General features: G+C 43.0%; 2 protein-coding genes across 5 annotated transcripts in view; one reads left to right on the top strand and one right to left on the bottom strand.

Annotated features, from left to right (window-relative positions):
* Positions 1–19,132, top strand: part of PHLDB3 (pleckstrin homology like domain family B member 3) — a 44,270-nt gene extending 25,138 nt beyond the window's left edge. For 2 of the 3 annotated variants that reach the window (XM_039364341.1, XM_039364340.1), the window contains exons 8-16: positions 1,292–1,375; positions 3,844–3,942; positions 6,252–6,345; positions 7,318–7,486; positions 8,806–8,893; positions 10,302–10,358; positions 12,531–12,750; positions 13,565–13,650; positions 18,323–19,132. In XM_039364341.1, the coding sequence (XP_039220275.1) occupies positions 1,292–1,375; positions 3,844–3,942; positions 6,252–6,345; positions 7,318–7,486; positions 8,806–8,893; positions 10,302–10,358; positions 12,531–12,750; positions 13,565–13,650; positions 18,323–18,457 (1,032 nt within the window). In that variant the 3' untranslated portion in view covers positions 18,458–19,132. The remainder of the gene's footprint in view (positions 1–1,291; positions 1,376–3,843; positions 3,943–6,251; positions 6,346–7,317; positions 7,487–8,805; positions 8,894–10,301; positions 10,359–12,530; positions 12,751–13,564; positions 13,651–18,322) is intronic. The other variant, XM_039364342.1, reaches the window with a different exon arrangement.
* Positions 19,133–20,949: 1,817 nt separating this feature from the next.
* On the bottom strand, positions 20,950–24,899 carry LOC120317624 (C3a anaphylatoxin chemotactic receptor-like). 2 transcript variants are annotated; one of them, XM_039364352.1, is made up of 2 exons: positions 24,817–24,899; positions 20,950–22,467 (listed from the first exon to the last, which is right to left on the bottom strand). In XM_039364352.1, exon 2 carries the CDS (start codon positions 22,410–22,412, stop codon positions 21,354–21,356), a length of 1,059 nt encoding a protein of 352 aa, XP_039220286.1. In that variant the 5' UTR covers positions 22,413–22,467; positions 24,817–24,899; the 3' UTR covers positions 20,950–21,353. The 2 variants fall into 2 exon arrangements, with proteins under 2 accessions (XP_039220286.1, XP_039220287.1); XM_039364353.1 differs by having other exon boundaries at positions 20,950–22,443; positions 24,817–24,890.
* Positions 24,900–26,100: the final 1,201 nt, after the last annotated feature.

The raw sequence follows: 26,100 nt of genomic DNA, 5'->3' as shown, positions 1-26,100 counted from the left end.
CCCTTTTCCTTAGCTGTGCTGCTCCCTTTTATTCTATTGGCTTTTGAAAGCCAATAGAATAGACTCTCTTGAATAGAGTCTAATTCTATTGGCTTTCAATAGCCAGTAGGAATTGTCCAGGCTGTCTCTGCCCTGCTGAGCCCGCCAAAAGTCCCCTTCTGCAAACGGTGCTGCACCAGTTGAGTAGTCCTCGACATACGACCGGTTGGGGGTCACAGCATTAAAAAGGTTGAGAACCACTGCTTTAGGAGCTGCTAGCTCAGCTTTCCCGCCCTTGAGCAACTTAGGACAATGCTTTGATTCTTCCAAACGTTGGCTGACCTAATCATGGATCTAAAAGCTGATGGAATAGACCAGCATGGGAAAAAAGCTCTGGGTTTTTCCTGGGTGGACATCTGAAACCAGGTAGTCCTTGACTTACAGCCATCCGTTTAGCCACTGTTTGAAGTTACAGTGGCGCTGGGAAAAGGGAATTTACAACAGTCACACATCCATACGGTCGTGTGATCAAAATTTGGGTGCTGGGCAACCAGAAATTCCAGTCCCAATAATGGTTGTAAGTCAAGGACTTATACATTCAGTGAAAGAAGTGAACTAGTAGGGAGACAGTGGGGTATTTTTAGCTGACGTTAATGCATAAGAACCCTACATGAACAGAATCTGCAGATACAGCATTATGTCTGAAACTCTTGGGTTGCAACATGCTCTGGATATGCAGATACTCCTTACTACTCTAAGTCTCAGGTGTTTTCAACATAAGAAATAAGTTATTATTGACACCCAACCCTGCACTTCCGATCTCTCCAAAGCCTCCTTGTCTAATTCATCCTAGAATTTTAGTTCACCGAGTTTCCCTCCAGCCATTCAGAAGACTCTGCAGAAGCTGGAAACCTCTCATCTATTGAAACCTCCTTGCCTTATTTTAGTTCTTTTGTACCTTGAGTAGAGGAGAATTTGAGTTTTCTCATAGCAGGGTATGGGATTTTGTACACGATCGTCTAAGTGGGTCTTTTTCAAACTTGGAAACACGAATGCCAGTGTGTGGACTTCAACTCCCAGAACTTCCCAGCCAGCTGGGAGTTGGAAGTCCACGCTTTGGAATTCTGGGAGTTGAAGTCCACAAACCTTCCAGCTGCCAAGTTTGAAAAACACGGGTCTAAGTGGTGACATTAGGTGGCAGCCCAATGCAGCTGATAGGACAGGCTGAGATATGCTTCCGCAGAAACTTCTCCAAACATTGTGAAATGGCTTTCCTGTCTCAAAGAATGACTCGTTGCTTGCCTGCATTTAGGAGAAAAGCCGCCTCGTGGACATGAGCCAGGAGTATTCGGAGAACGGGGAGGGCCTGTCAGAAAATAAGGAGGGCGTGACACAGGTAAGCCTCTCTAGGACTTTGCAGTGCTTCTCTATCTCCCTCTTCTTGAGGGCATCCAAGGCTGAATTGCCCATTCAGGAGGACCTGGTGATCCTGCACATTAGGGCACGTCCAGACACAGACGGCTACTCTCTTCCCCTTTTCATGGCTTTTAATGAATCAAAGCAGGTAGAAATTTTAACAGATGCAACTTTTGTGTGTTGGGGGGGGGCGCTGAAACACAGTGGTTGGAGAAGCTCAGCCAAGTGGCTTCATTGCAGAGTGGTTTTATTTTTTACAGATAATCCTCAGCTGATGACCATAATTGAGCCCAACGTTTCTGTTGTTAAGTGAGCTTTGCCCCATTTTACGACCGTTCTTGCCGCGGTTGTTAAGTGAATCACTGCAGTTGATAAGTTAGTAATCCGGTTGTTAAGTGAAGCTGGCTTCCCCTCCCCATTGACTTTGCTGGTCAGAAGGTCTGCAAAAGGGGATCCCATGACCCTGGGACACTGCGATCGTCATAAGTGTGAGTCAGCTGCCAAGCGTCTGAACGTTGATCACGTGACCGTGGGAAAGCTGCAATGGTCATAAGTGTGAAAAAAAGTCATGAGTCATTTTTTTCAGTGCTGTTATAACTTTGAACGGTCACTAAACAGACTGTTGTAAATCAAGGACTGCCTGTATTTATTGATATCCTGCTTATATTATTTTTGCAAATAACTCAAGGCAGTGAACAGATCCACAGCCTTTCTCCTCCTATTTGCCCAACTACAAGAACCCTGTGAGGTAGGTTGGACCTAGAGCACGGGTCAGCAACCCACGGCTCCAGAGCCGCATGTGGCTCTTTAAGCCTTCTCCTGTGGCTCCCAGCCTCCTCCGCCATTTGCACAGAGAGAGAGAGAGAGAGAGGCACTTGCACTTCCCTTCTCTCTCTCTCTCTCTCTCTCTCTCTCTCTCTCTCTCTCTCTCTCTGTGTGTGTGTGTGTGTGTGTGTGTGTGTGTGTGTGTGTGTGTGTATAATAAACAGAGTGGCCTCATGCTGTTCTCAGACAAGCTGACAAGTTTATTGGACGGGGCTCCTGCCTTTGCTGCGTCTCAGCAGGAAACAGGAAGCAGGAAGTAGCAGGAAGCAGCAGAAAGCAGCAGCGCTTTCTCTCCTCCCCCCTCTCTCTCCACAGCAGTCTCTATTTCTTTTTAATTAAACTCTTCAATCAAGCTCCCCTCCCTCGCACGCGCAGGTTTTGTGGCTCCCAGTGTTTTCTTTTCTCTGGGAAATGGGTCCAAGTGGCTCTTTGAGTGTTTAAGGTTGCTGACCCCTGGCCTAGAGAGAAAGACTGGCCCAAAGTCACCCAGTTTGAGCTTGGGAATCAAAGCAAGCTCTCAGCCCTGCCTATCTTACAGGGTTGTGGTAGTGTCGTGATGCTTCCTGCTCATAGGAGATCAAAACAGAGGGCAGCGTCTTCTGGTACTGTAATTTAAAAAGTGGGATGTTGCAATGTGGAGAAGTGTGTTCAAGCAGCAAAATTCCTTACCTATCCACATTTCTGCCTCTTTTATCTTTTTCTTCCAACCCTCTTTAAGAGTACTAGGAAAGAGAATTTGTTTGCAGGATGTCACAAAGCCATGGAGCGCAGAAGTGACTTGAGCTGAGCTGCTTCTCAGGTTGTTGAACAAGAATATGAGGATAAAGAATAGAGATGGTGAACCTTTTAGAGACCGAGTGCCCCAAAACAGGCCCATCCCCTGCTCTGTCCCTGCTCTGCCCTCCCGCTCTGCTCCCTGCTCAGCCCGCCCACAGGGCCACTCACCACAGATTGCCCAGGCAGCCTGGCAGCACCATGGCGGCTACGCCCTACGCCCGCACCCCACAGCAGCATCTGCACTGATGCATGAGGATAGAGTCTTTCCCCTGCTGCCCGGCTGCCATGTGCTTGGCTGTGCTGCTCTGCATGGACTGCACCTGGGGGAGCCTCTCCTCCGGGCAGGCTGGTGGTGCTGAGGGGGCTGCAGGGGCTGCGGGGGGAGGCAGGGCTGGGGCAACGGTGCACGTGCCTACAGAGAGGGCTCTGAGTGCCATCTCTGGCACGCGTGCCATAGGTTCGCCACCACTGATATAGAAGAGGCAGTCATGTCTTATGAAAGGAGAAAACCGTGCTGGGCCTGAATTCTTACACCTGGGCTGCTGTTCACGCAACATGCCAATACTAAGGCCGGAATCCCACAACGTGCGGAATCCAGCCCCTTTTTAGCCTCACCTGACACAGTGTGCAAATTCAGTCCTTAAGTCCCTTCTCACGTTAGTTCGGTTCTAGTTCAGAGAATGGGGATTACGGGGTCCTCCAGATGCTCCAGGGTTGAAGTTTCAACAACATCTGGAGGACCTGCTTGGATATGGCATTTTGTATTTGGAAAAGCAGGCCCTTTCCTCCACCCCACCCTCCATCCAGGAGTGATGCTCACACTGATAAGTGTCTGTCTCCCTGCAGCTGACTTTTACCCAAAAAACGGATCGGAAGGTCATTGTCTTGGGTTCCGACCAATCAGATGCATCCTCCTGTGTCTTCTCTGTCTGCAGTTCTGTCAAGGTCAGTTGTGTCTCTTTGGCCTGGGTTAATATTCAGTGCCGTCCTTTTACATGGGCTAAAGTGATACAAAAGCTTAAGATTTGCATTGTCTTTTTCTCCCATCATATCTGTTGCTGTTGAGAGAGGGTGCCCGATCAACATTTATTTGTCTGTTTGTTGTGGATTTCTGTGCTGGATTTCAAGACAGAGTACAGAGAAGAGCAACAAAGATGATTAGGGGACTGGAGGCTAAAACATATAAGGAACGGTTGCTGGAATTAGATATGTCTAGTTTAATGAAGAGAAGGACGAGGGGAGACATGATAGCAGCCTTCCAATATCTCAGGGCTGCCCCAAAGAAGAGGGAGTCAAGCTATTCTCCAAAGTGCCTGAAGGCAGGACAAGAAGCAAAATAATCAAGGAGAGAAACAACTTAGAACTAAGGAGAAACTTGCTGACAGTTAGAACAATTAATCAGTGGAACAACCTGCTTTCAGAAGCGGTGAATGCTCCAACACTGGAAGTCTTTAAGAAGAGACTGGACAGCCATTTGTCCAAAATAGTATATGGTTTCCTGCCTGAGCAGGGGGTTGGACTCGATGACCTCTAAGGTCCCTTCCAACTTTATTATTTATTATTATTATGGATCATCGCACAGTCAGCCAGATATTCAGACTGGATTTGGCATTTTGTCTACCTATCGAGTCCTTAACCCAGGACCTGGGATAGGCAGATGTGGATGTTTGATGGTGGTATTATTATTATTATTATTATTATTATTATTATTATTAAAAGAGCTTCTATAAATAGAGCAGGGGTGTCAAACTGCTGGCCCACGGGCTGGAAGCATCATAGTGAAACCGTGCCCACCCAATTGCCGGCAATAGGAAAAAAGTCACGATACGTCGTGACACGTCATGTGACATTGTGAGTTTGACATCCCTGAAATAGAGTATTATAGAACTAGTGGTTAAATAATATAAAAAGCAGCAATGTCAGTTTCTTGGGGTAATGGGACCAATTATCCTGAACTGTACACAAAGAAGTACGGTAGAGATACAATAACAATATTCCTTCCTTTTACTTTTTTAAACAATTTTGATCTTTGTTAAAAGTAAAAGGATATAAGGTTGGTTTATTTGATCAAGGTTAAAATAGATTTGTTGTTATCTCTGGTAACTTTTAATGGATTTTTCTTCATTAGGAAATAAAAAGGTGAAATATAAAGATGGAATATATATTATGACAGCATTTAGATAATCCTTAGGCTTTAGCAAAAAGCTTGAATTGGCCCTAAATTACCAACATTTGCTGAGTTTATTTCAGAAGAGAACATTTAGAATATTGAATAATAGAATATAAAGAAGAATTTTGTATTTTGAGGTTTCCATACTAGTTACTCACTTCTGTTACCCAAAATAATGGAGAGAATCCTTATATTGATTTGGGTTACCATTAAAATTAATGTTTAAGGGATGTGAATGTTCTCCAATGAATTTTCTGCCTCTATCCTCCCCAAATCTTTTTGTTTAAAACTTACTGGAAAACAGCTGAAAAAAGTAGCTTGTAAACTTAGCCCAACCTCTTAAAAATGATTAATGACCAAAGACACTAAACAGGAAGAATAAGATTAACAAAGAAATCCCCCAAACTTTAGCATGACTCAAGACTAAAGTTTTATTTGTTTACTGTGCCTAAGGAAAAAGGGGTCTTAAAGGGATGGAGTAATTTCTGTAGAATAGTGTTTCTTAACTGTGGCAACTTTAAGATATATGGACTTCAGCTCCCAGAATTCCCCAGCCAGCAACCCAGCGTAGCCTTGCACTATTCACAATTAGCTGACCTGGGTGAAGTAGTTGTGTGAACCCAGCTAACATTTTGAAGTGGCCCAGGATTCTGTTTCCATGAGATAAACACCCAGAATTCAACTCATTAGTGAGTGAGGAACAGATCAAGACAAGATCAAAGAACCACAACGGATGCAGAAGCAAATTGCATCTTGGGAAGGCCTGGTTATACTCATTCAAACTGCTGCTGAAGGAGACTTCCTTTACCTCAGGGGTCTTCAAACTTGGCCACTTTAAGACTGGTGGACTTCAACTCCCAGAATTCCTCAGCCAGTCAGGAGTCTTCAAACTTGGCCACTTTAAGACTGGTGGACTTCAACTCCCAGAATTCCTCAGCCAGTCAGGAGTCTTCAAACTTGGCCACTTTAAGACTGGTGGACTTCAACTCCCAGAATTGAGGAACTCTGGAAGTTGAAGTCGACAAGTCTTAAAGTGGCCAAGTTTGAAGACCCCTGCTTTACGTTCTTTGCTTTTCCTTCACAGAGTTCTCTTGGACTGCAGCGGACTGCCAGTCTATCTCGCAGAAGTAAGAACCGTCTCCCGGCGTGCTCTCCTCAACGTCCCATTTCAATGCATGGTATGGGTTCAGTGGGTGGATTGGGGTGTGTGGATATGGGGGAACCACCTGTACAAGTGGAACACCCACCCTTTGGTACCCACTGATCACTAAAATTAAAAACGGGACATTTTCTTATAAAGGAGCATCGTTGAAAACTCACATCATAGCCAAGTTTCTCAAGATCTCTGAGTTTTTACATGAGAATTTGTTCAGTGGTTACATTTGATTTCTTGGTCTGGAATTCCAAGGGAGAGAGGTAGAAAAAGACTGCGGGGTTAGGGGACATTTGGATGATGCCATTGGTCCCATACAAGCATCATGTCAACGCTGCTAACATTGAATGTTCTTGCTTTGACAACATATGAAGATGCAGCCTTTTTCTTTCTTATGCTTTACTCTTAGAATTAGATGATGCTGGCGGAGGAGGCAAAATGTGGTGGGAGTTAGTTAGACATAACAATATTGTATTCGTGTGTAAATTCAGAGCTTGAAATAAGAGGTGATAAGAATTGGTGGGTTAGAGAACAGGAGGGAAAGTCTGCAATTCAAACTAATTGGAGAATGTGATTTATGACTGTTAATTAGAGGAGGGAATTGTGCTTTGATACTATGTGCTCATGGGAGGGGAATTCAGATTTCGGCTTCTACCATGTACATGCCAATGCCATGCAACTTGAATAAAGATTCTTTAAGGTAAACAATGCCTCGAAGTGCTTTGAAGAGTTTCATCTGTTGGAACCATGACACATTGGTGTTAATTGAAGTGCCACAAAATTCTTTGGTAGTGTTGAATATTCTTCCTTCACCGATTGTCAATACTGAATGAGAGTTTTGGCAGACAAAAGGGGTTTTCCCACTCAAATACGATCCTAACAAGGTCAGTAGGACAGTTTTGAAATCATAAGCTGGACCAAAAGTAGCAACTGGGCCAAAATGAAGTTTATTTTAAGATATCTTAATCTTATCTTGGCATCTGCTTATCTCTTCTAGGTGCTCTGGATCCCAGTCTTCTCGTGGCTCAGCTCTCCAGTGGAAGCAATGGTCATTATCTGGGAAGCCCAAACCTCCAATTCTCACGTTACAACAAACCCCTTTACCAGCTGCTGGGTGGCCAGGCAACTACCAGGCAGCTGGGCGGAACTTCGCAAGGAGCTTACAGGTCAGATCATCCTATTCTCATCCCATTGATGCCTTTCATTCTTTAATTCCAGCCCGCTTCACCAAAGTTTTAGTTAAGTTTGTCCTTTACAGTCGTCTCCGGAAAAACTAAATTGGCCCTCCCCCAAATGTCATTCTATCCACAGCTGCTAAGGAATCCATGTTCTTATGAATGATGAGATAGGTTCAGGGTATAAGACTCATAAGACTAGGGCAGCCCTACTGGAAAAAGAAATTTCACATTTCCTCTCCCCACTCCCTAGAATGGAATGGAATGGAATGGAATGGAATAGAATAGAATAGAATAGAATAGAATAAATAGAATAGAATAGAATAGAATAGAATAGAATAGAATAGAATAGAATAGAATAGAACAGAACAGAACAGAACAGAACAGAACAGAACAGAATAGAATAGAATAGAATAGAATAGAATAGAATAGAATAGAATAGAATAGAATACGGGACTGGACTAGAGAATGGAATGGAATGGAATAGAATAGAATAGAATAGAATAGAATAGAATAGAATAGAATAGAATAGAATACGGGACTGGACTAGAGAATGGAATGGAATAGAATAGAATAGAGTAGAATATCTTTATTGTCATTGTGTAACTCACAACAAAATTAAGTGCTGTCCACAGTGCACACTACACCCAAGTTAAAACCACAAATAAGAACATACTTTATTTACATACATCCTTCACATTCTATTCACCATTGCGTTGCCCCTAATACTGCACTTTTGATGTTGCACTATTTGCTCACTTTTGACTTTAACTAGCTCTCTCTAGTTCTAGTCCAAGAGTAGAGGTATTTAGGCAGAGTCCAGGTGATCAACTCTGAGCGATGTCGATGAAGATTCTTAGTCATCCAGGTAGAAATGTCTGGAGGTTGACCCGGGGCAACTGGACTTATGTTCTTGTTGGTTTGAGAGGTTTTGCTGCCCATCCCAACAGCTGGTGCGGGGATCCCCCTAGAAGTTTAGGATTCGGCACATTCCAATGACTCTTTGCCTACTCAAATTCCTCTAACCGACTTGTTCAGATTGAAGAAGCTGCTTGGAGGGGCAGCGAAACATCTCAAACTAACAAGAATGTAAGTCCAGTTGCTGTGACTCAACTTTCAAACAATTCTCAGGGATGCTACAGGTACAAAATTGTTCCACCAAGTGACCTAATGGATTAAATTCCAAGATCACTTCCTATCTTAAAATTATATGGTCTGAGGAATCAAAGATTTCCTATAGTGGGCCTGTTTCCTTTCCATTGGCCATACATCTGGATTGATTGGCATTATCTGGGTATTTCTCCCAACAGCCTTGAAAACTGCGTCACCAAACTGGCAGAGATGGAACGCCGGGTGCGGGAAGCCATGGCGGAACGGGAACGATTGCTGCAAGAAAGGGTAAGAGGTAGACTCAACTCCTGGACCATAGCCAAGTTTTTGTGATTCATTCATTCATTCATTCATTCATTCATTCATCTAAGGAGATTCTCAATCAAGAAAGTCCAGTTGCCTTTTGAAAAGCACCTCTGGGGACTTTCTTTCTTTCTTTTTTCTTTCTTTCTTTTTTTCTTTCTTTCTTTTTTTCTTTCTTTCTTTCTTTCTTTCTTTCTTTCTTTCTTTCTTTCTTTCTTTCTTTCCTTCCTTCCTTCCTTCCTTCCTTCCTTCCTTCCTTTCTTTTTTCCTTCTTTCTTTCTTTCTTTCTTTCTTTCTTTCTTTCTTTCTTTCTTTCTTTCTTTCTTTCCTTCCTTCCTTCCTTCCTTCCTTCCTTCCTTCCTTTCTTTCTTTTTTCCTTCTTTCTTTCTTTCTTTCTTTCTTTCTTTCTTTCTTTCTTTCTTTCCTTCCTTCCCTCCCTCCCTCCCTTTCTTTCTTTCTTTCCTTCTTTCTTTTTTATTTCTTTCCTTCCTTCCTTCTTTGTTTTCTTTCTTTCTTTCTTTCTTTCTTTCTTTCTTCCTTTCTTCTTTCTTTCCTTCCTTCCTTCCATCCCTCCCTCTCTTTCTTTCTTTTTTCTTTCTTTCTTCCTTTCTTCTTTCTTTCCTTCCTTCCCTTCCTTCCTTCCTTCCTTCCTTTCTTTCTTTCTTTCTTTCTTTCTTTCTTTCTTTCTTTCTTTCTTTCTTTCTTTCTTTCTTTCTTTCCATTCTTCTTTCTTTCTTTCTTTCTTTCTTTCTTTCTTTCTTTCTTTCTTTCTTTCTTTCTTTTTTCTTTTCCTTCCTTCCTACCTTCCTTCCTTCCTTCCTTCCTATTTCTATAGCTGCCCATCTCAATCCATGGCTCTGGGCAGCTTACAATTTAGAAAACACATTATAATTAAAAATGCTAAAAACATCCAGATTAAATATACATAGGAGCAAGACTAGTTAACAATGCAGCCAAGAACCGGGACCCTTAACATATACAGCATCCCTGACTTAAGAACATAGCCAGGTTGGGAATCTTTCTAATCACCCTAAAGTTTCTATCATGGGAAAAAAAACGTAACATCATATCATCACCTCCGGCTCATTGCTGTGATTTTTTGCTCTAAACCGGAGTAACCCTGCTTCTCATCTGCTTCTCATGTGATTTTGAAAATGAGGAAGTTGCAAATTTCACCCCGTCAGCTTTTTGACGGCTCTTCCTGCCGTAAAAATATCTAGAGTTTGTCCTGGAGGAAGAGAAAGAGCTTGTGGTCTTGCGTATGCTTGGTTTTTTGGTTTTTGGGTTGTTTTTTTTTTTTTGAGGGGGCTGATATGTCTGCAGCTGCTGGAATGGGGTTCCGGTCCCACATTCTTACCATGTGCAAACCGCCTTCCACCGTCTTTCCTTTCAGGAAGCTAAGAAAGTAGCTGAGGAGGTGAAACGTATGGAATTATCCCCTTCGAACGTGGTAAGAAAATCTTTGTCCTTATCTAGAACCCAAGAATATAAATTTGCTTTGCCAATCTTTTTCGATCTTTTTTTTAAAAATATATTTTATTGTTTTTTTTTTAATTTTAACAAAAAGTACTTTAGACACACCGTGGTGTTTGGGTAAACAAACAATTCAAGGTAAAAAACATACATAAAGAGCTCAACTTAATACATTCACTATCATCTCTCTATTTCTCACAAATAATAGATTTAATATATTCCATTTCTAGCTTAAATTCCTGTTATTGCTCCACCTGTTTTAAACCTTTATCAGTTTAAAATTACCATAATCAAATATTGTTTTACATCAACAAATTATCACTTCAGGTATCTCTACCATGTATATTGAAGTTTTTAATTTCTCTCAGCCCTCTTCTTATCACCAATCTCATTCATTTCTTCTTCCAGTGATAACTAACTTAATTTAAAAAAATGTTAAATCTTAATTCCTTTCAATTCATTACTCAAACTTCAGATATCCAATTAGTTATCATACCTTATCAGATCATATTTTCGATCTTTGAGGAGATTGGTGTTTGAGCTGAGAGGGAAGGGAATCTATTGAAAATGTCAAGGTTTGTCTTAATTATGGCTTGGTGGATTTTCTTAGCCAGCTAAACCAGGTTAAAATGGGGTTGGGAAGTTTGTCCTGTTAGTTCAGGGGTAGGCAACCTTGGCTCTTTTATGACTCGTGGACTTCAACTCCCAGAATTCCTGAGCCAGCATGGCTCAGCTTGGAAACCTCTCTTTTTCCCCTCAGCATGGCTGGCTCAGGGATTCTGGGAGTTGAAGTCCCCGAATCATAAAAGAGCCAAGGTTGCCTACCCCTGGCTTAGGGGAATCCAGGGGTAGGCATGCTGTGTGAATCGGGCTATCCTGTTGCGTTATAATGTCATTGTTGGTTCGGGTCCAGAATGTTTAATGAGCATGTCTTATTACTCCAGATTTAGAGTTCAGTTTAATCTTTAGTATTTTCATCAGTGGTGATCATCTAAATCAGGGGCATCCAACTATGGCAACCTTTAAGACCTGTGAACTTCAACTTCAGCAGGGCTGGCTGGGGAATTCTGGGAACTAAAGTCCACAGGTCTTAAAGTTGCCAAGGTTGCATACCCCTGATCTAAATAGTGAAGATACAGGTTGGAAGAAGTTAGAAAGATTAGAAGCTTATTTTCTGGTCTCCTGCTAAGATACGCTGAGGGGCCCATGGAAGACTCATCTTTAGAACAGTTGCTTATGTTACAGGGATGGACCATTTATTCCAACATGGCAGTGTAGGAAGAATGCTGAGATCCCAAAATCTATCTAACAAAGTGAAATTCAATCGTGAAAAAAGTAAGGTTCTACATTTAGGCAAGAAAAACCAAATGTACAGGTATAGTATAGGGGGTACCTTGCTCAATAGTAGTAACTGTAAGAGGGATCTTGGAGTCCTAGTGGACAATCACTTAAATAGGAGCCAGCAGTGTGCTGCAGCTGCCAAAAAGGCCAACACAGTGCTGGGCTGCATTAACAGAGGGATAGAATCAAGATCACGTGAAGTATTAATACCACTTTACAATACCTTGGTAAGGCCATACTTGGAATACTGCATCCAGTTTTGGTCACCACGATGTAAAAAAAGATGTTGAGACTCTAGAAAGAGTACAGAGAAGAGCAACAAAGATGATTAGGGGACTGGAGGCTAAAATATATAAGGAATGGTTGCTGGAATTGGGTATGTCTAGTTTAACGAAGAGAAGGACGAGGGGGGACATGATAGCAGGGTTCCAATATCTCAGGGGCTGCCCCAAAGAAGAGGGAGTCAAGCTATTCTCCAAAGCACCTGAAGGCAGGACAAGAAACAACAGATGGAAACTAATCAAGGAGAGAAGCAACCTAGAACTAAGGAGAAACTTCCTGACAGTTAGAACAATTAACCAGTGGAACAACCTGCCTCCAGAAGCGGTGAATACTCCAACACTGGACGTTTTTAAGAAGAGACTGGACAGCCATTTGTCTGAAATGTTGTAGGGTTCCTGCCTGAGCAGGGGGTTGGACTCGATGGCCTCCAAGGTCCCTTCCAACGTTATTATTATTATTACAGCACAGAGCTTCCTTGGACTGACATCTGTCTGGTTTTAAGCCTTGCCTTCTTCTTGTCCTACAGATCCACAACCACATGGAGATCCAGGAACCTAAACCAGCTGCCTTTGACCTACGCAAACATCTAGAGGCCTCGGGACATAGCGTCGAGACCTGCCAGCACGTGAGAGTGACCAGCAAATCTTGCAAAGGTTACCTGGTCAAAATGGGCGGGAGGATCAAAACTTGGAAGAAACGTTGGTTCACCTTTGATCGCCAGAAGCGGGTCTTGGCGTACTACACAGGTGAGAGAGAGAATCGAGACAGGTAGCTCCTTCTCCACCATGTTACACTCTCTGCTGCTGATGGAGAAGACGTGGCCTTCCACTGGCAGTAGGTCTTGAATTGACCTGTTTAATCTTATTGTAAGATCAGATAACCTTTATTGTCATTTTTTTTTACTGTGGGCACAACAGCACACATCAGAAACAAAATTTAATTGCCCGCTCTCAAAGTGAAACACATACATGACATACCCCTAAAATGTACTATATACAACATAGGTATAGACCCACTCCCCTACATATACATGACAAATAAATATTAAACACCGTCCATCTTGAATATATAGCGGAAGGAGGACGCTTGAGAGTTCACAAGGTTAACGCTGTATAGAATGAAACTATGACTGAATGTGGATGTTCTGCGGCGGATACCACGAAACCCCCTCCCAGAAGGTAGCAAGGAAAACAGGTCGTGGAGAGGATGTGTAGGGTCCCAGATAATCTTACGGACCCTGCTCAAGCAGCGCTTCTGTGCTATGTCCTGGATGGGAGGGAGGGAACTGCCAATCATCTTTTCTGCCATCCTCACCACTCTCTGCACCGCCTTCCTGTCTGAAGCAGGGATGCATCCAAACCAGACTGTGATGCTGTATGACAGGATGCTCTCGATCGTCCCCGTGTAGAAAGTGGTCAGGACAGGGGAAGGAAGAGGTGCTTAAAGAAAAGATTAGAGCAAGGAATTTTCACCTCTCTCATTTTATCCATTGGGCCTTCATTTTATGTTCTCCCCAACTTGCTAACATGATCCTGTGGTTTTATTTTATTCCTTCTCCAGACAAAGAAGAGACCAAGCTTAAGGGTGTGATCTACTTCCAGGCCATTGAAGAAGTTTACTGCGACCATCTCCGTAGTGCTTTCAAGGTACCAAGAATAGAGATTTGCCGAAAGTCTCTTTTTTAATTCATGCAGACTTGAGAGGGCCTGTAGGATCCAAACCAATTTGGACCATTAGAATTTTGTGCTTGAGTGGCCCAGCCATCCCTTCCCAGAATTGCTCCTCAAAAATGGCTTTTACTTTATTATTCTTTGGAACCATCCAAACTGATTCGTTTTGAATAAATTTCCACAATACTGGGCTGCATCTTAAAATTTTAAAAATTAAGTTTTACACCTAAGCCTTCTGCTCTAGACTGCTTTTAAGACTGTCTGCTTGGGCTGTGAATTTCAATTCTGTCTCTGTCTATTGTTAGATGATATTATATATTATAGTATAGTATGCATTGTTTCTCGAACTTGGTGACTTTAGGTCATGTGGACTTCAACTCCCAGAATCCCCCAGTTAGCTGGAAAATTCTGGGAGTTGAAATCCACTTGTCTTAAAATTGTCAAGTTTGAGAAAGTAGTGTATTTTCATGAATTTAGGGTTTTATTTATGATGTTCGATTTTTGTTAGTAGCTGTTATAGGCTGGTTTGATCAGAAACAAGGATGTTATCAGCCTATCAGTTAAATACTACAAGAGTTACGTCTCCCTCTGAATGATAGCGAGATATATTTGACACTGTTCTCCTCCACTGATCATTTCCCTGGACTTAGGCAAAAATGTGCATGCCGCTTCTTTTCAATATTCACATTTTAACCAAGTCTGTGTCAAGTAAAACCACAGTGCAGCCTTGCAACTTTATCAAATAAAACCTCTTCATTAGAAATAAACAATAAAACAATCCCACCGTATCTTTTTGGTTTCTGAATGAAAAAGGTGAGCGTGCTCTATTTTGCCTAATTCCTAAAGTCTGAGACATTTTGATTTTCATCCCACATACTTTTTGATTTGATGCTTGTTTTTTTTCTAGCCACAAACACAGACAGTTTTTACTTATGCACGTTTGTCCAGGCTAAGTTGGAACAGCAATCCAACTTCTTATCTCCTACCCCTCCCCCCCAAATATTTCACACACCCCAAGAGTCACAATTCCAGGCAGACAACATCTGACATAGTATATATAACCGTAAACTCAGTAATTTCCAGGAACAGAGACATGAAGTTTGAACTGCCTCAAGCAAAACAGTTCTTGAGAACCATCTTATACCTAATAAATGTTATCCAGAACTATTTATACAAAAGAAGCTTTTCCCCTTTATGTTAGGCCTGGGAATCTTACTTGAAGAGGGCAGGAACTGAGCAAATAGCAATCTCTTCAAAGTTTCCCATCACCTCTGTATACTCCCCTGCAGTAGTTCAAATAACTGAATAATGAAACAAGTTCAAGATCAAGTTGCTCTGAATTCCTTGGAAAAGTTGTCACATTTTGCATACTTCCTTCCCTCCCCAAATTAATTATCTTGACTTTTTCACTGACATCACTAAAGGAAAGCTCCAAGACATATTTTTTATGTATTTAGCTTTTCCCCTTTACAACCCAGTTTTAATTACTGCCAGTTTTAACTGCTAACAGCCCTGCGTTTGCTTCGTTATGGACCTTTATCTTGAAATGTTAATGCTGTAATTAAGGTGACCAACTTTTTTACAATGAAAAGGAGGACACAAATAAATTGAAGAAAAAATATCGTAAATAAAAGAAACATTTTATTCATTGCAACAATAATACAGACAACTTGCATGTGCAAAGTTTGCCGGCCAGGTGTTTTGGCGTGCTCAGCAGCAATTCCTATTGGCTTTTGAAAGCCAATAGTGGGAGTAGCACAGCTCATGCAAAAGTTGAAAAAGAAACCATCAAAAAAAGGTGCCGGAATGCCATTCTGAGCGTTCTACGACGAAAAAAAGCCCTGCAGATTAATCTTCAAATATCGAAAAGGAGGACAGGAAGGAGGACACTTTTTGAGGGAGGACAGAACTTACAAAAGGAGGACTGTCCTCCCTAAAGGAGGACGGTTGATCACCTTACTGTAATGCTTTGTGATCTTTTTCTACATTTATTTTATTATCCTTTGCACTAACTGTTTTATTTATTTCTAAGAGTGATGGTTCATGGGCAGTTGTATGCAAACATCTATATATAAATAAAAATGTAAATGTTCGTTTGTTCAAAATCTTAAATCTCCGAAAGTTCTTCACCGATTTCTTTGAAATTTTGACATAACGTTGCATTCGAATACGCGTGTGTTTTTATATGCCTATAGTATATAGATGTCACACCTGTGACAGGTAAAAACATGTTTTTTTAAAAAAACAGCACCATCTGTTGGACGTAATCTCTATATCTGCACACACAATGGAACAACAAATAATATGGTATACCCACAAGCACTGTGAAATTAAACATATTACAAACGTGCGCTTTCTCTTTTCTTTCTTTTCCATTTAATCACACTGAGCTACAGCAATGCGTGGCTGGGTACAGCTAGTGTTAAATAAACAAAGGGCAAACAAGTCATTCTTTAAAATAATACGGAATTTATATTTTTACACAATGAACTTCACGCCAACACGCGTTATAAATGTCCGTTATAAATCTCATGGTTGCATTGACACACTATATAGCGATCCAAATCTTAATTAGGTTTTCTGTGGTTGCTTATGTCCATTGCTTATAGCAATGAGGCCAGCACATTGAGTTAATTTAGGCCAGCGTTTTGTTATAAAGATGAAGGCACCAGGCTAGAAACCAGGAGACAGTGAGTTCTAGTCCTGTCTTAGGGATGAAAGCTGGCTAGATAAGTTTGGGATACTCACCAGGAGATGGTGAGTTTTAGTCCTGCCGTAGGTATGAAATCTAGCTGGTGACTTTGGGCCAATCACCAGGAGAGTGTGAGTTCTAGTGCTGCCTTAGGAATGAAATCTGGTTGGGTGACTTTGGGCCAATCACCAGGAGAGTGTGAGTTCTAGTGCTGCCTTAGGAATGAAATCTGGTTGGGTGACTTTGGGCCAATCACCAGGAGAGTGTGAGTTCTAGTGCTGCCTTAGGAATGAAACTTGGCTGGGTGACTTTGGGCCAATCACCAGGAGAGTGTGAGTTCTAGTGCTGCCTTAGGAATGAAATCTGGCTGGGTGCCTTTGGGCCAATCACCAGGAGACTGTGAGTTCTAGTGCTGCCTTAGGAATGAAATCTGGCTGGGTGCCTTTGGGCCAATCATCGGGAGAGTGTGAGTTCTAGTGCTGCCTTAGGAATGAAACTTGGCTGGGTGACTGGGCCAATCACCAGGAGAGAGTGAGTTCTAGTGCTGCCTTAGGAATGAAATCTGGTTGGGTGACTTTGGGCCAATCACCAGGAGAGTGTGAGTTCTAGTGCTGCCTTAGGAATGAAACTTGGCTGGGTGACTGGGCCAATCACCAGGAGAGTGTGAGTTCTAGTGCCGCCTTAGGAATGAAACTTGGCTGGGTGACTGGGCCAATCACCAGGAGAGTGTGAGTTCTAGTGCCGCCTTAGGAATGAAACTTGGCTGGGTGACTGGGCCAATCACCAGGAGAGTGTGAGTTCTAGTGCTGCCTTAGGAATGAAACTTGGCTGGGTGACTGGGCCAATCTCCAGGAGAGTGTGAGTTCTAGTGCTGCCTTAGGAATGAAATCTGGTTGGGTGACTTTGGGCCAATCACTAGGAGAGAGTGAGTTCTAGTGCTGCCTTAGGAATGAAACTTGGCTGGGTGACTGGGCCAATCACCAGGAGAGTGTGAGTTCTAGTGCTGCCTTAGGAATGAAACTTGTCTGGGTGACTGGGCCAATCACCAGGAGACAGTGAGTTCTAGTGCTGCTTTAGGAATGAAACTTGGCTGGGTAACTGGGCCAATCACCAGGAGAGTGTGAGTTCTAGTGCTGCCTTAGGAATGAAACTTGGCTGGGTGACTGGGCCAATCACCAGGAGAGTGTGAGTTCTAGTGTTGCCTTAGGAATGAAACTTGGCTGGGTGACTGGGCCAATCACCAGGAGAGTGTGAGTTCTAGTGCTACCTTAGGAATGAAACTTGGCTGGGTGACTGGGCCAATCACCAGGAGAGTGTGAGTTCTAGTGCTGCCTTAGGAATGAAACTTGGCTGGGTGACTGGGCCAATCTCCAGGAGAGTGTGAGTTCTAGTGCTGCCTTAGGAATGAAATCTGGTTGGGTGACTTTGGGCCAATCACTAGGAGAGAGTGAGTTCTAGTGCTGCCTTAGGAATGAAACTTGGCTGGGTGACTGGGCCAATCACCAGGAGAGTGTGAGTTCTAGTGCTGCCTTAGGAATGAAACTTGTCTGGGTGACTGGGACAATCACCAGGAGAGTGTGAGTTCTAGTGCTGCCTTAGGAATGAAATCTGGCTGGGTGCCTTTGGGCCAATCACCAGGAGATTGTGAGTTCTAGTGCTGCCTTAGTTATGAAAGCCATCTGGGGTACTTTGGACCAGTCACTCTCTCTCAGCCCACTATGTTGGGCTCGAGTGACAAGTCAACTGGTCAATTTCTATGGAACCAGTGGACCAACACTTGGTTGATCTGGGAGAAAAAGTGGAGCCTGCAGTGGCAGAAAAACACTAGAAAGAAAGAAAAAAAAATGACCCTAATTCGGGGGCGTGTATAGATCAATTCAGTAAGTGGGTTAAGAGAGTCTGCGAATAAAGCCAATTATTTTCATTTCATTTCTTTTCTCTTTTTACTTTTGACAGAGTCCCAACCCCAAACTGACCTTCTGCGTCAAGACTTATGATCGTCTTTTCTGTATGGTGGCGCCAAGTCCAGAGGCTATGAGGATCTGGATGGATGCAATTGTCACAGCAGCTGAGGAGAACACCCGATACTGACCAGATTTTTCGTACAAACATCGCTTTGGGAATGTAGCATTTCTCCCCAAGGTTTTGCTGGGATATCTCCTTCTAAGGGAAAACTGATCAACGAGGGATCCAGTGGCAGAAGTTGGATGCTTTATGTGTTTGTTGGCGTCCAACTACCATATAGTGCCTGTTTGGTATCCAGCATTCCAACTGTTGATCCTTGAAAATGGATAGCTTGGATGTTTTGTGTTGTTTTAAATGGACCCAGTTCAGAAGACATTTCTGATCACATGGTCTGCTGGAGAAGACTTCAAATGGCATTTTGGAAGACAGGCTGTTGGTATGGATTCCAGCCAGTTGCATGAAAGATGGCAATCTATTCCAGAGAATTCATGCCGATTTCTCTGGAAGATGCCCTTAACTAAGAAAAGGACACTGTCTGGAAATCAGATGAGATTTTTGCAATGACATGAGTCATTTGGCTTATGTGAAAATGCTCTTGAGAGTTGTGTTGGACACTTTGATTGGAATTGCCGCTTTCCTTGATCAGAAGGGAGAACTTCTCCCCACCCTGTATAGAACTTTGTATATTTATTATGTGTTTTGGGTCTTTTCTTTAAAAACCTGGGAACACTGTTCCAAGGGAAACCGTGTACAAAACCATGTATGGAATATTTATTGCATAAACTGTTAAGTGAAAACACACCTGGCTGGTGCTCAGTTTATTCCTGTCTAGAAGAGTAGAGTAGAGTAGAGTAGAGTAGAGTAGAGTAGAGTAGAGTAGAGTAGAATAGAATAGAATAGAATAGAATAGAATAGAAGTTGGAAGGTACCTTGGAGGTCATCTAGTCCAACCCCCTGCTCAGGCAGGAAACCCTATATCATTTCAGACAAATGGTTGTCCAATCTCTTCTCTTCTAGTGTTGAAGCATTCACAGCTTCTGGACGCAGATTGTTCTAATGATTAATTGTTCTGTCAGGAAATTTCTCCTTAGTTCTAGGTTGCTTCTCTCCTTGGTTAGTTTCCATTCGTTGCTTCTTGTCCTGCCTTCAGGCGCTTTGGAGAATAGCTTGACTCCCTCTTCTTTGGGGCAGCCCCTGAGATATTCGAACGCGGCTATCATGTCCCCCCTCATCCTTCTCTTCATTAGACTAGACATCCCCAGTTCCAGCAATCGATCAAACTTTAATCAAAGTTCGGTTGCTTGGCAACCGAGCATGTATTTACGATGATTGCAGCATCCTGGGAGTCACATGATCACCGTTTGCCTACCTTCCCAGCTGGCTTCCGACAAGCAAAGTCAGTTGGGGAAGTTGGATTCATTTAACGACCGCAGTGATTCACCAAACAATCATGGTTAAAAAAAGGTTGTCAAACTGGGCATAACTCCCTTCACAACCGCCTTGCTTAATGACAGAAAATCTGGTTTCAAATATGGTTGTAAGTCCAGGACTGCTCATGAATGAAGGGCAAAATGCCTCCAGTGGAATCGAAGGCGAAACCCTTCGTTTGAATTTAGAAAAGCTGAGAAAGTTCGTTGTAGAATCCCTAAGGCAGGGGTAGGCAACCTCGGCTCTTTTATGACTCATGGACTTCAACTCCCAGGATTCCTGAGCCAGCATGGCTCAGCTTGGAAACCTTTCCCTTTCCCCTCAGCATGGCTGGCTCAGGAATTCTGGGAGTTGAAGTCCACAGGTCATAAAGTTGCCATAGTCCCCACCCTGTCCTGAGGGATGAGATTAGGACAGGGGTGGGCAACCTTGCTCTTTGATGACTCGTGGACTTCAACTCCCAGAATTCCTCAGCCAGCATGGCTCAGCTTGGAAACCTCCCTTTCCCCTCAGCATGGCTGGCTCAAGAATTCTAGGAGTTGAAATCCACGAGTCATAAAAGAGCCAGGGTTGCCCACCCCGGCCTAGGCCTGTATTTCTCAACCTTGGCCACTTGGAGATGGGTGGACTTCAATTCCCAGAATTCCTGAGCCAGCATAGCTCAGCATGGAAACCTCTCCCTTTCCCCTCAGCATGGCTGGCTCAGGAATTCTGGGAGTTGAAGTCCACGAGTCATAAAAGAGCCAAGGTTGCCTACTCCTGCCCTAAGGGAGCTTCAGTGGAACTGCAACAGTGATCCCAGACAGAAATTGAGTCATCTAACCTACGAATTTTACAACCGTTGGTCTTTTGCAACATGCACTTCAGAGTCATCAGAGGGGGAAAAGGACAAATTTACTGCACAACGCGGAGGCTGCCACCCATCCCAACAATTTCAGCACACATTAAATCAGAAACAGCTTCCGCATGCCCAAGCTTCCTGACCAGGTTCTTGCAGGAGCAATTTCCTATTTTCTAACAAATTATTGACAATAAATAGCACAGTTGAGTATAATCTCACATACAAAAATACAGGCTAAATACTCTCTCTTCCAGGGGTGTCCAACCTTGTCGACTTGAGGACTTGTGGACTTCAACTCCCAGAATTCCCCACCTAAGGAATTCTGGGAGATTGAAGTCCGCAGGTCTTCAAGTTGATAAGGTTGGACACCCCTGCTCTATTCAAAGCAAGAGAAAGAGATAACAGATGCTCTCTTAGCTATTGTTTTAAGAAGGTTCCATGATGGCTTGCGATTTGGCTAAAATTGGAGACAGACCAGGATAAGGTTCCCGATGAATAAGAGTCCGAAAGAAATCAACATTGAGATAGGACCAGCAGTTAAGATGGATGCACAAATTTCCTACACTCTGTGTAACTAATGCAAAACAATTAAAGCAATTTCATAGCTCATTATGAGGGAAAAGGCTTTTTTTTGCCAGCCTTTTCCAACTACAGATATTTAAAACTTCAACACGTCCAAAATTATGGTTTGGGGCTGGGACACAGATGACAACTGAGGCGCACACATTCAAATTTCACCAGTTGTGTGATACTTCATGTTTGTGGGGTTGAATTTCCACAGTTCACCCGAGAGATTTCTGAGGATTTTGCCTGCTCATTTGTCGAAAAGGATCCTTTATTGCTGCTGCTGGATTTTTGATTTATGGAGCTGTTCTCTTCCAACAAAATTCTCCTGAGGGCCCTGATGATATTATAGAGGGTCAACCTTGTGTGGAAATCCATGCCCATGAAGAAGTAAAGGAACGGATTTACACAACTGTTAAGGTAAGCCAGGAACGCGGCAAAAAGAGCAGTAAACGAGAAGGCCGTGCTTTCCACTCCTGCCAATTTAAGGAGCTGGGTGATGTGATAGGGCAACCAACAGAGGAAGAAGGTGACCACCAGGACAAATATGACCTTGAAGGACTTTGAGTGGAGGGAGGTCTGGCGTCTCCTGAGCACCACGAGGATGATGCCGTAGCAGATCACGATGATGGTGAAGGGTGCCAAGAACCCACATATCAGTCTCAACATGGAGATGGTCACTTGCACTCCTGGCTTTTCTCCCTTGAGCATCACCAAGCATTTGGTTTGGTTGTTCTTTGTGTCCACCTTACGGTAAAGGTAGAAAGGGATGCTGGTGACAATGGCCGTGAGCCAAGCTCCAATGGCTGCGAGCCATGCCAAGCGGATGTTGCGGTGTTTCCTGGCCCATAACGGGTAGGCGATGCAAGCCGCCCGGTCCATGCTGATTGCAGCCAAGAGAAACTCACTGCAGAACATGTTGAGGTACTTGATGAAGCCGTTGACTTTGCACGCAAAGCTTCCAAAGATCCAACCTTCCTTCATCGCAAGAAGAGGTGCGATACGACTCACGGAGAAGAGAAAGTCAGCCAGAGCTAGATTGAAGAACCAGACGCAGCTGACGGTCCGTGAGACCTGGCGGGCAGTGATCCAGATCACAACTCCATTGCCAAAGGAACCCAGTAGGAAAACAACCGTGTAGAAGACGATCTTAAGAGTGTTTCTGAACCTGTTTATGTCGGAGCTTGTTTCCAAGGATGATGGTAAGGATGCATTGGGAAGCCACAGAGCCGTGGAACTAGCATTCATGATGCAAACGGGACGTTGCAGAGAAGGCGACCTAAAAAAATTAGATGAAAAAAATCTGGAAAAGAGAGAACCAAAGAATTCATGTTATTTGATCCCCCTGCTCTGGAGAATTCCAGAACTTGGAAAAGCAACGTTTTAAAAGTGCTAAACTATTTGTATTTTGTATATTTATATTTATTTAGTATATTTATATTGATTGCTAAAAGTTTGACCTTAGCCTGGGCAATTGGAGATGTTTATCTTTATAGCCCTGGTTTTTTTCCTAAATTCTCTTAAGTTCTCTAGATGGAGATCCTTTTTTATCCTCTTTTTATCTGCCCTCTGATGTACTAGACTAGAATTATCTGCTTTCCTGCCACCAACTTGGACAAACCCTAAAAAGCCTCTAATACAGGCAGTCCTCCACTTACAACAGTTTGTTTAGCAACCGTTCAGAGTTACAAAGGCGCTGAAAAAAGTGACTTGCTTATGACCATTTTTCACGCTTACGACTGTTGCAGTGTCCTCAGGGTCACATAATTAAAATTCGGACACTTGGCAACTGACTCATATTTATGACGGCTGCAGCCTCCCGGGGTCACGTGATCCCCTTTTGCGACCTTCTGACAAGCAAAGTCAATGGAAAAATCAGATTCACTTAGCAGCCATGATACTAACTTAAGAAGTGCAGTGATTGACTTAACAACTGGGGCAAGATAGGGGGTAAAAATTCACTGAACAAATGTTTCACTTAGCCACAGAAATGTTGGGCTCAATTGTGATCGTAAATCGAGGACTATCTGTAATATAAAGAAAGTACACGTTCTTTTCTCCAAGTCTTCCTGATGTGAAGTTCCCAAACTGTCTGGGTTTCAGCGCCCAGGATTCATTTCAGCTTCCATGATGTGTGAACTTTAAGCAACTCGTATTATATTTATTTGGAAACAAACCAATTTGCTTCCTTTAATACATTTAGAAATATCTCAATTTCTTTCCGAACTGAACCAGATTTAAATGGGAGATCATTTCTCATACATAATAATAATAATAATAATAATAATAATAATAATAATAATAATAATAATAATAATAATAATAATGTTGGAAGGGACCTTGGAGGTCATCTAGTTCAACCCCCTGCTCAGGAAGGAAACCCTATACCATTTCAGACAAATGGCTGTCCAGTCTCTTCTTAAAAACTTCCAGTGTTGGAGCATTCACCACTTCTGGAGGCAGGTTGTTCCACTAATTAATTTTTCTAACTGTCAGGAAATTTCTCCTTAGTTCTAGGTTGCTTCTCTCCTTGGTTAGTTTCCATCCGTTGCTTCTTGTCCTGCCTTTGGAGAATCGCTTGACTCCCTCTTCTTTGTGGCAGCCCCTGAGATACTGGAAGACTGCTATCATGTCCCCCCTCGTCCTTCTCTTCATTAAACTAGATATACCCAATTCCAGCAATCGTTCCTTATATGTTTTAGCCTCCAGTCTTAGAAGTGCCCAAGTTGTCTTCTTCTTATTCTCTACCCCAAACCATCCCTCCTCTCCCCATAGGAACTGGGGGGCAAATAACCAAATCTTGCTAAAAGAAGAAATGAAGAATGTGGTGTCACTCCACCTGAAATCAGCCAAAATACTTCTGCATTTTACAGAGGAGGAGAGAGAGAGAGAGAGAGAGAGAGAGAGAGAGAGAGAGAGAGAGAGAGAGAGAGAGAGAGAGAGAGAGAGAGAGAGAGCAATATTTTTGCTGATGTTGGAACTGGCTGCTTGGAAAACCACCAGCTCTCCTAAATCAAAGCTTTCACATCAGAGATTGGAAGGTCATCAGGAATTCTGGAATAGCAAATTTCTTACACTGCTTCATAGGGATTGAATTAAATGATGGCTGAGCCCAACTGAAGCATCCAATGGTTTATATGATTTTAGACATTTGTTCGCCATTGGCAATTCAGCCTTTGCTCTGATGCTTTGACCCATCAAAATCTTATTTTCAAAAATAATCTGGCCCAAGATTTGGAGTGATGGAAGACATTTTGATTGATCAAGTTCTTCAAACTTCTGCAGCTTCTCCAGTTCTACTACTTTGTCCTTCTTGAATGGAAATGGCCCACAAGAAATCCGGGAAATTTTGCTAACAGTACTTATGTGGTACCATCAAGCTCCTTTCCACAAATGCAACAATCTAGGAACGATCAAACTATATTCAAATCAGGATGAAATTTGCTTAAGCTGGATGCAAAAATCCTAGGAACCACCAGAGATAAAACTGGAAAAAGGTTGCTAGAGAGAATCCATCTCTTAAAGACTGTTCGACAGTCTAAAATATCCAGAAATGAATATCCAGACATGACACAGACAGGACTATTTTGATGTTATAGTAAACAAACACTGGAAGAAGATGTGATATTCTGGCTCAGGACTCCAAAATTACCTGTCTGAAATTGCAAGAATCACGTTGCCCCTCTTTTGCTGAGCTTCTTTTACAGGATTATTTGGCTGCAGCTTGTCTTCTCTGCAAACAGTTGTGTTATTCTCTCTTGAACCAACAAAGTTGGTTTATAAGGAACAAAAATAAAAGACAGTCCACGTGGGTTGTTTTCTTTTTCCTGAGAAGTCGCTGACATTCCGCAAAACCCACAGAAATTTGAAGCCTCGCCTCAAGTATCTTTGCTCGACTTCTTGTGATATATTTCCAAAAAGCAACTTGATTTAGCAAACACCACAGCACACTGTCCATGGTAAGTGTGTCATAGCCACCTGGCCAGCTGTCTAAACCAGCAGCATCTTATTGTAGGAGATTGCCTAAGTGACATTGTGTTATTTTCTCAAGTAACATGAAGCAACTGGCTTCCCCTAATACAATAAAACCTGATACAGGTGACTCTCAACTTACAACCAAAATTGAGCCCAAAATCTCTGGTGCTAAGTGAGACACTTTTGCCCCATGTTACGACCTTTCTTGCCACCGTTGTTAAGCGAATCACTGAAGCTGTTAAGTTAGTAACATAGTTATTAAGTGAATCTGGCTTTCCCCCATTGACGTTGCTGGTCAGAAAGTGGCAAAAGTGATCACGTGAACACAGGACACTGCAGCGGTCATAAGTATGAGTCTGTTGCCCATCTTGTTTGTCTGCCTTCAATTTTATGTATGCGTTTAATTTTCTATACTTCTATAATTCAGACACTTCCACAGATGCATCTCATTTTAACTAGTGCCCGTAAGAATGATTGAGGAGATGAATGGGAGGGAGAATTACCTTAATTTCATGTTGACCCATCAGGCATTGCTTCTGCCTCCCCTATGCAATTAATAGAGTAACAGAATAACAGAGTTGGAAGGGATCTCCCCATTGCCCTCCATGCAAGCCAACTCCATCGCCAGACCTTCCAGCTGACAAGTGCACATTCAGGGGGTCGCCAGCTGACGGGTGCAGAAGATTCCCAGCCACCCACTTCTTCAGCTGGAGCAATTGCCAAGGCTTGCATGGTCACCGGTGGTGGGGAGTATGACAGCGGCCATTGGGGACCACGCCAGCGGTTCTGTGCCACGGAGGCTTGAGGCGTGGGACGCGGAGCGGCGCGGTGCCGTGGGAGGCAGCAGGACAGGGGGGAGGGGTTATTTTCATCCTGCCAGCTGAACTCTGGAAGCCTGCCTGAATGAAGAATTTTAGGGGGAGTTGAAAGCAAGACAAGTTCCTAAGACCATTGGAAATAT

This window comes from Crotalus tigris, unplaced genomic scaffold, assembly GCF_016545835.1.
Source record: "Crotalus tigris isolate CLP2741 ecotype Arizona unplaced genomic scaffold, ASM1654583v1 scf7180000019753.2282721675:598951, whole genome shotgun sequence".
Classification (NCBI taxonomy): Eukaryota; Metazoa; Chordata; class Lepidosauria; order Squamata; family Viperidae; genus Crotalus; species Crotalus tigris.
This window is presented reverse-complemented; position numbering and strand designations above follow the sequence as displayed.